At 43.2% G+C, this 9,630-nt stretch overlaps 1 protein-coding gene across 1 annotated transcript in view; it reads left to right on the forward strand.

Moving 5' to 3' along the window:
* Positions 1-9,404, forward strand: part of ARHGAP20 (Rho GTPase activating protein 20) — a gene marked incomplete at both ends in the record, with an annotated part of 62,039 nt that extends 52,635 nt beyond the window's left edge. Inside the window, 6 exons of the mRNA XM_082496237.1 lie at positions 539-717; positions 3,316-3,477; positions 4,924-5,033; positions 5,970-6,159; positions 6,645-6,756; positions 8,344-9,404. Coding sequence (XP_082352363.1) covers positions 539-717; positions 3,316-3,477; positions 4,924-5,033; positions 5,970-6,159; positions 6,645-6,756; positions 8,344-9,404 — 1,814 coding nt within the window. The remainder of the gene's footprint in view (positions 1-538; positions 718-3,315; positions 3,478-4,923; positions 5,034-5,969; positions 6,160-6,644; positions 6,757-8,343) is intronic.
* Positions 9,405-9,630: the final 226 nt, after the last annotated feature.

Here is a 9,630-nt window from a genome sequence, read left to right on the forward strand (position 1 = left end):
AGGGCACTAATGATCTGCTTCCTTTGAGGACAAGAGAGCAAAGGTGGTGACTTTTCTTGGTCTGAAAACACCTCACCCCATTAGTTGATTCTCTGGTGCTCTCCCACATTGCCAGGGGAACCAGGATGCCTCCGGACAGCAAGCCGTGGTGAGGGCAGTGGTGTTTGTATATTATTTTCTTCCAAAGAAGGTCTGTGGTTTTGCACCTGTGGGTGGGAAATGGGTTATTTAGCGCAGCCCAGCTCCGTGTGAAGCCTGAGGTTTGCCATCCCGCATTTAGCGGTAAGTGCTGACACCGTGGTCCAGCAGTGCAGTGCAGATCCCGGTGATCCTCTTGAGAGCGTGGGTAAGGCAGCACATTCTCCACACATACATACACACAGGTATGCGTGTGGTGGATTAGGCTGAGCCGGATGCCAAGGAGTTGGTTGAGTTCATGACATTTTTTCCTTTGAAACCATAGCAACCACCACAAAACAAATACTGGAATTAGAATCGAAATGCATTTCTTCTAATAAACACCTTTCTCTTTTCCCAGACTTAAGCCAGAAGTCATTTAAAAGGAAAAGATCTATCATAAATTGGGCTTTTTGGCGTGGCCCAGGCACTCACTTGGACAACGCACCCCTCTCCTCAACATCTGCTGCTCCTGGGAAGCTCTTTGGCCTCTTGCTAACAGCCATCTGTGAGGATGACAACCTGCCCAAACCCCTCTTGGTGAGTCCTAGGCTCAGGGTTGGCTCTTACAGGGGTAGAATTTCTTTGTGCAGTGAATGAGAACATGGAGACGCTTTGTAAACAGGACACTGGAATTACCAAAGCAGAGAAACCAGAAGGAAACCTCATTTGTGGTTCTCAGCAAGAACTTTGGTTTTTAACATATGCTGTAGTCAGGCCTGGTTAATAACAAACAGCTTGGGAAATGTATGTGATCGGTCTGCCATTCTGGGCTATTTCTTCTTCGTAGCCCACGCTGTAAGGCTGGTTCCCTAATCCTCACTTACGCAGTGTAAATAAATGCCACATTCACACATGCTTTTTAAACCACTCCTGAGATCTCTGTAAAATCCCCAACTCCATAAATGTGGCATCTGCTGTCCCATATAGGCAGCCCACGTGTCTGTACAAACACTACCTCCCTTTAACTAGACAGTTTCGGAGCCTTTCTTGGAGGGATCCCAGGACAGGCAAGCACTCTGGGTCCTCATTTTTGATCTGACAGCACCACTGCAAAACTAGGTGGGGAGGCAGGAGCTGTGGGAGCATCTTTTCATCCCGTCTTGAGGGAGCACTAGTGCTGTGGGTGCTCATTCCTAGGCATAACTAAGGCAGAACGTGTAGCATTTGTGGTCAGGACTGAGGGCTGCCCTGTTGTTGATGCATCAATTGAAACGTTTACAGAGTGGGAGTGAGCTCCACAGCCTGACTTTCGGCTGGAACAACTTGCCAGAACTGAAATCAGTGGGGTTACACTCGTTTACAGGAAGAGAGGGTTTGTCTCCTAAGCTTGTGCTTGATGCGCTGCTTGATCACTGCCTGAGTAGTGAATCATACCAGGACTTTTCAGGTCTTCTAATAGTGTGGGTTTGTTATTTTCTTTTGAGGGGGAAGTCTGCATTTTTATCATTTAGGTTTTTTAAATAAGCCATCCAGAGATGAACTCTGTAAGAACCTGGTCTCTCATTCTCTCTGTCTGAGAGATAAGCCAATACTGCATTTCTGAAATTTCTCCAAAGCATAAATATTAGTAAATTTTTATCTGAAGAAAACCAAACTTACTAAGCATAGAATCACAGCTTGGTAGACTTTGTGCTTTGAATCTTAAGCGCTGTGTTTATGCCACAAAGTATAACTTACTTTTGATTTCATGCAGCATCTCTGGAGAATGGAATCCTGCGTCTGAGGGACTGTGTGGGATTTACCTGTAAGAGAGGGAAAATATCAGGGATGAATGCTGCAGGCATGTTTGATATCTCTGCTTCAGAGCTTCAAACTTGCTTTTACGGCTGAAGGACTCTCTTTTAGCCATTGCCACACTGAATTGTCTTACACCATTAGCTTCATTCGTGTAATTTTATCTGGGTTTACTACTTTAAGAGGGGCTTTCCAGTTTTGTCTTGTGGATATTTTATTCAAAATATATTTTCAAAGCATTTGTTCATGCGCTAAGATCCTGTGCTGTGGGACCCGGTCTGATTTGACAGCAGAGCTCTAAATCCCTGCAAAGAAAATGGAAATGCTGACACAAATCCTGCTGCCATGAAAGGGGCTCCTCCAAAGTGTCTACACTTACATGAATGTTTGGCTTTCAACTTCTGCAAGAGCAAGAAAGAAACATTAAAGAAGAATAGTAAAAATAATAATTTTAGCTTGGAGCAGGCCTGGGGAGAGGTGACCAGCACGTCTGAGAGATGACCCACAGGAGCACATTACCTCAGGAGAGGTCTCTGATTTCAGTATTTCCTTTTCTGCTGTTTTTCCTCTGTTATTTAGCAGAAGAAATCAGGCCCTCCTGTTATTATAAAAGCTAGGCAGGAATCTCCTTGTTTTCCCATTCCTTTTAAATATCTCATGTAGTGAGCTGCCTACCTGTTTACTCCTTTGCAGCCTCGTTGGCTTCAGAGGATCCGTAAGCCAAGCTTTAGATCCAGGCTTTAGACCCCTCTGGGTGACCTTCCAGGTGGGAGCACCTTGCCCCAGAGGTGATCCTGCTAACAGCCCTGAGCTGCTTACAGAGTGCGATGCTACTCACAAGAAGTAAAAAACGGGTAAAAATATGATTCTGGTCTGCTGCAGAAGTGCAGATAGATATCAACAAACAAAGCACTTTCCAGCTCAGATAAAATCTTATTTTTTTCAGACATCAGGCCTGGAACAGAAGTCTTTGTCTCTGATTTGGGATAATATTGAACACACTGATGAGCAGTGAGGGTTTCTTCCTGCAAAGTGGTGTCTGGCTGAGGTCACTGTCAGATGCAGAGCTTTGGATTGGGTAGACCGCTCCCATACCATAGTGTTTATATATTTCAGTGACTTGGCTAAAACTTGCACAGATCCTGGAAGATCGCGCAGGAGACCAGTGCTCAGCAGCGGCGGCACAGTATTTCTGAGGGAACGTTTTCCGAAATCAGTGCCCCAGAGCACAGCTTTGCTGCACAGTTTGGCATGGCTGGGAGGGTGAGCCTTGACTTGTATTTGATTTGTGAGCTTTTTTAGGACTCAAAGAGTTTCACCTGTGGCAAAACTACATTTTAATGGCACTAGACAATAACACATATTTCTGAGAAAGCCTCTCTGCCTTTTACTTTTGTTTAGGACATGCTTTCCCTCCTTTACCAAGAGGGCCCTTCCACGGAGGGTATTTTCAGACGCTCTGGAAGTGCGAAAACCTGCAAAGAGCTCAAGGAGAAGCTTGATTCCGGCGCTGAAGTGGACCTAGCCTGTGAATCCATATTTGTGACAGCATCTTTGTTTAAGGTATGTGAAGAACGTTCCTTTCAACCTTTTTGGGTGAGAGCAGCGCAGACCCTGGGCACAGACAAGTAGGACTTTTCCCCAGGGACAGGCCCCAGGAGGACTTGGTGGGCTGAACTGAGGAGAATGGGCTGGCACGTTAACGTTGTGAGGGTCTCCAAAGGAGGCTGCTACTGAATCAGGAGGGGGAAGAGGACTAGCCAGCTTGTTTTGCTACCGGCTTTCCTGAGGTCTCAGCTACAACCTGATCCTCTTTATCTCTGCTTAAAGTCAATGAAATACTAGAAAGGCAGGTTTGAAGACCTGTTTCTTTATTTGTCAGTAATACCCTAAACTACAGAGCCTAGCGAGTATATAGTGTTGCCCAAAATGTTTGGATTAATTTTCCCATGCATTATCTTTTCTTACTGACTTGTAAGAACAATGTTCCTTGTGCAAAATTCTTCTCAAGCCTTCAGTAAAATTTCAGCTACAAGGAGGATCAGCGTATTTCTTTTCACATTTTGGGACAGTGCATCTGTTTATGTGTAGTTGTTGCTTAAAAGACATAGTAAACTCCATTCTCAAGGAAGCACTGTTTCAGTGGAATATTTTTAATGCAGAAAACCATTCCTCTTGCTGCCATATGAGAGGTTTTCATGGGTGAGACTACACAATTACTTTCCTACTGGTGGATTTAGGACATGTGTTTAGCACTTTGCACCATGCAAAGTGCTGGTGTGCAATACTCATCCCGTGCTAACAGTTTCACTGAGGGGCAATTGCTTAGCATTCGTAACAGTGAAGAGTTACCACATAAGAGCAAATGTGTTATTCAAGTGCATCATTGGGCAAACCGTTGCAATTTGGGAAGAAGCCCAAATCCTAGTTTGTTTGGTAAGCTAGGATTTGGGCTTCTTCCCAAATTGCAACGGTTTGCCCACCAGTGGTTGAGGTATTATGAAACAGGAGCAGCAAGACTATCCATGACTAGTGTAAGTACTCCATTACCAAAGGGGATTGATTAGGGGAAGGAAGGTAGGGGTGCCTCGGAGTGCTTATGGTCTGGTGGTATTGTAGCTTGTCAGCTAAGGAGACGAAATGGGGGCTACAGATGAAGTTAAGCGATAAGTAAAGACAGCCAGTATGCAGCGTCAAAATAACTGGTCACACTGCAAATTTTTTAGTTCAGCAATAGCAGATGAAGCATCCAAATACCTCAATTTTGACAGGAAAGGGTGAGGAAAGGGCAGGAAAATATTCACTTTAATCATAATCCAAAGTACTTCTTTATCTCAGATGATTTTCTGCTGGTTTTGGAACTGCTGGTTCTGCTGTGTGGAATAAGATGCTTGTCAGCTAGTGCTGTCCCACTGATACATACTCTTGTATCTGCATATCTTATTCCTACTCCCTCCCGCGCTCCAGAACAGCTCTTCATGTGTTTTGTTCTTCTTTTCTCTTGATAAGGATTTTCTTCGCAACATCCCAGGCAGCATTTTGTCATCCCAGCTCTGTGATAAGTGGGTCTCTGTGATGGATCAAGGAAATAATGAAGAGAAGATAAAAAGCATCCAAAGGTACGGTTACTTATATTCTCTGTATTTGTTTCCTATAAATTACTGTTGCAGAATGCAGAATTGCAAATATTCAACTTACAACTTAGAAATTTTTTTTTTAAATATCTTTGAATATGACAGTGTTCAAACTTACATATATACTTAAATGATTGCCTGTATGGGACAATTTTCTGACTCTCTTTTGTCTTGCTTTTCTACCTTTTGTGGGTACCAGTAAATAACTGAAATACCCTTTCATGAAAAAAAAATGTTTATAGTATTTATAAATACGCTGCCCAAGACCTAGATTTCTGCCTGGTACCAAACCCAAAATCATCTGCAGGGAACTTCGGGGTCCTGGGTGAAAGGGTAGCTGAAATCAGTTTTTCATATATTCCCTCTCATTCATCTCAAATTTTAGTGACCATTTTGAAGCTAAGATGGAATTGTGAATGAAATACTGGAGCATAGTGACAAGGGAAGTCTCTACCCTTGCAGGTGATAGAAAATAGAAAATAGGCAAAGTTTATGTCATGGGGAACAGCTTTGTACACTAGCTGACCTCATGCATACTTACATACATACATTCTTATGGCAACTAGATGGCATGGAGAGACAACTGAACCGTTTGGTTAAGTCAATAGTGAATTATCAGGCAATTTGGGTGAAATACAGTTTCATGTCACACATTGTACTTGGTTCATTAGTTTGACAGAGTGTAATTTTAATTATGTGTTAGGGTGTTTTCTGTCCTCCCAGAAAACTGTTCAGAGATATGTCACAGTAAGGGAAAGCAGCCGAGCAAGAACACCTCTTTGACACACTCTCTGGTTTAATTAGTGGACCATGTTACCCTGTTTCTGTATTTTCCTTACCTTGACTTGAGTGTATCTATGGTAAATGGTTTTATTTTGTCCAGTCACTAATTTGAAGAATTACATTTATATATGTTTTCAGGTTAATAGAGCAGCTCCCCAGAGCTAATGTTGTTCTCTTACGTTACATCTTTGGAGTACTGCATGGTATAGAAATGCGATCTGAAGAGAACCAGATGAATGCATTTAATCTGGCTATCTGCATTGCACCTAGCCTGCTCTGGCCTCCTGTTTCCTCCACTCCTGATGTAGAAAGTGAATTTACAAAAAAGGTAAGAGACACTGCAATGTAGTAAAAAACCAAACCGACCTTCATCCTGTTCAACCAGGCTGTTGGTTACAAACATCGAAACAGTCAGTACCTCTTCGGATCAGGACTTGTCCTCTTACCAGTGCTCCAGAAATGTTCATCTGTCCATTCTCACAATCTGCCTGGAAGAAGGGGAGGGAGATCATAAAGCAATACCCGCTATATTAGCACAGTGCTTCTCTCATCATAAAGATCTCTGGTTGTGGTGACCTTGGAAAAGGACAGAGTAGAAATGGACAAGATGTATGCAAGGATGTACACTGGGACATTCTAGCCAGGCCTGGCTGTTTTCCTTGGGCCTAGGAGATCAGAAGAGGGGTTCCTGGCTGTTGGGGGGCACATCATGGATACGCAGTTTGCTCCTGTTCCTCATCTGTATGGTGAGCTTGCCTTGAGTGAAATAATGGAAGATCTGACACGAATCTCTTTCTCAATGTTTTGTTGCAGATTTCTAGTCTGGTACAGTTCCTCACTGAGAATTGCTGCAGGATTTTTGGAGAGGAAATTACCTCCCTCTTTGGAGAAATACTGATGACATGCAAGAGAGAGAACAGCTCAGGTAAGACAGGTGATATTTTGATCCTGTTAGACAGTTAAACTCAGCCAGGCAAAAGATTGGTTTATTCAATGGAAGAATGCTGTTCCCTCTTCATGTAGTGTTCCCAGATAACGCTGTTCTCTTTCTTTTGACCAAAGTATTGGTGGTAATCACTGATTCAACTTATCATTGCCCTGAACTATATCACAAAATGCTATTCCAAAGACGCCCTGGCTCCTATTCCAGTCATCTCAGCCACTATGTTAAAAAAAGGGGTGAGGGGAAAAAAGGAAAAGAAAGAAAAAAAAAACTGGAGAAGTTTTCATCTCAAGTCTAGAATTTTTGCCCCAGCCTATGTTTTTGCAGAATATCAGGAAGTCAGTGATCAAAAAGGGTTGTAATAGAGCTGTCACACCATTGTATTAGGGTTGAAAGCATCTATTCTTCATTATCAAAAGAGAGAGATCTCCAGAGTTTCAGTGGGACATACAGATTTTGCTCCTAGCACAGAAAAATCACGGAACTGGGAACTGAAAATGTCTGACAGACTAGTTGGCAGAGCATTCCAGAATATCATTAATGCTCTTTTTCTCTCCAGCCCTCTGATAATGTTGATTTTGACTGGAGTTTTGAGTCTCTCCTTAAAATATTTCTAAATCGGTGTTTCTGTAAAATAAATTTTGGGACAGTTGGCCTATAGTGGAAGTGGGAATGGCACTTGCTGTGGCATGGCAGACTGACTCAGTGTGGCTATCCCAAACTCCTCATGCTCTGCCTTCAGTGACATTTGGTGAAATTCGGTGAAATCCAGTGAAATTTGGCCTGCCTCCTCCCCACCAGTGGAAGCACATGGGATCCGCTGTGCTGGGACCGAGAGCTCAGACCCACGATAGGTTACAGCAGCTGAGCGAGTTTTCAGGCGCGCGCTGAGGCATGCTGACTGCCCATGCGTGAACTCTGTCTGCTGCAAATGTGAGATAAGTCAGCTTAGCATAGCCCAGAGCAAAAGAGATTTAATGTAATTTCAATTATCGCAAATATGGAACAGGGCCCAGGTGTGCGTTGCTCAGTGGAAATGGAGTGATTGTTTAAACTGAGACTAGAACTTTCTTCATAGTGCTGCTCTTAAAGATACTGTAATTTCTGGAAGACCGTAAAAATACAAAGTATGCCCTGTTTTCTTCATTTGTCTAAAAGAAGGAAAGAAAGGTTAAATGTTGCTTTCAATATTCAATAATGAAAAGAAAAAATCAATAAATTACTGATTTAATATGCTGTACGTAAATTATTGTTCAAAGCTGGATTACCTACTACTAAAGTACCCCGCATAAAAAACCACAAAACCAACACAAAAGACCCTAACCCTTATTTGTGCCATTATCCCGTGCTTCTTAACTGAACTACAACTTAGCGTTCATTTCAGTTTTTCCATTTCAAAATTAGACAGTGATTTTTTTCTGAAATTATTGGCATTTATGCTTGAAGAATCTTTAAAGGGCGAATGCTCCTGGAAGTAAAGGATACTTGCCAAAAAAAAATAATAATACAGCTGCTTGTCAGCAGGGTAGCTCAGTCGCTGATGTGTTAACACTTATTTTGTCCTTGCAGATGCTGCCTCACTCCATCTGAATGACTCTTCCTACGACAGCCTGGAAAACGAGGCGAATGATGAAGCTGACTCCTCTTCCAGCGACTGGATTAAGAACCGGGATCAGGATAACAGGAGCAGGGAGTCTGTCTTCACTCTGAGCGACGGTGATTCGGAGCAGACGGAAGTGGATGAAATCCAAAGTAAAACCAAATCGAAACAGTTGACAATTTCTGTTGATGTACACCGTAAGTTTTCATCACAAGAAAACTCGGAGAATGAGTCTCTCTGCTCCAATGCACTGGGCTTCTCTTCAGCAGCTACCTCAGGGGCTCTCAAAACCTTGAGGAGACACCGGCGCTCCTCAGAGCCGGCAATTGGCCTCCTCGCCCCCAGCTTTGCCCGCATTGGTGACAGTCATGAGAAGGCAACACGCAAAGCCAGCTGTGACATTGTCCTGTCTCATGAAGATGAAGACTATCTCCGTCAGCTTCGGTCATTGCAGATGGAAGGGCAAAAGCTTATCAATCAGAGCTTGATTATAGGGATTAACGTTGGTAAAAGTGACAACACAAACCAAAACATTGAAAAGAAAGACTTGTCCCATTGCCTCCTGCCTCCAACGCCAGAGGGATTAAATATTTGCTCAGGATTTAGCTCTTCTAGCCTGTCTTCTCCTGGGACATCTCCGTCTGTGTCATCAATGAGCTCTCTGGACAGTGCTTTCTCTCAGTTTTCAGACCAATCTGTGTTTACCCCAACTGAAACCTCCTCCCCTTTCGATAGCACTTTTCAGTCGCTAAAGAAACACGAAGACACTGCCGCTGAAGCGGCTGATGACTATTTGGTTACACCCACCAAGGTGCGACCATCTCCCCAACCTACCGACGCCTTGGCTGAGGGGGCCTTGGTGGAGCCCAACAGCAGGCCAGCGCCCCTGAAACCTACTGACGGAGTCGACGGCTATTTGATTAAGCCTGACATTCAGCCATTACCTCTGAAAGTCACAGGAAGAGACAGACTTCATGATCCAAGGTCAAAGAGGAGGTCTAGAAGAGCATTACAGCAATCCAAAGTTTGAAGAGACTGACCAAAGCTTTTTTGCGGAGGAATCTTAACACTTAAAATAAACACCATAAAGAAAATGCCTTTGGTGTTAATGTGTGTTCATTTTAAGTTTAATATCCAGGTTGTTCAAATTTGGCTGAGCAGTCCCCAGATTCACAGGTTTTCTTTCTTTTTAGGAAACTGTCTGAGTAATATTCCCACATAAAGCTTTGCAAGAATATTGTAAGAATAATAAAAAT

This window comes from Vanellus vanellus (assembly GCF_965231255.1).
Source record: "Vanellus vanellus genome assembly, chromosome: 1".
Taxonomy (NCBI): domain Eukaryota; kingdom Metazoa; phylum Chordata; class Aves; order Charadriiformes; family Charadriidae; genus Vanellus; species Vanellus vanellus.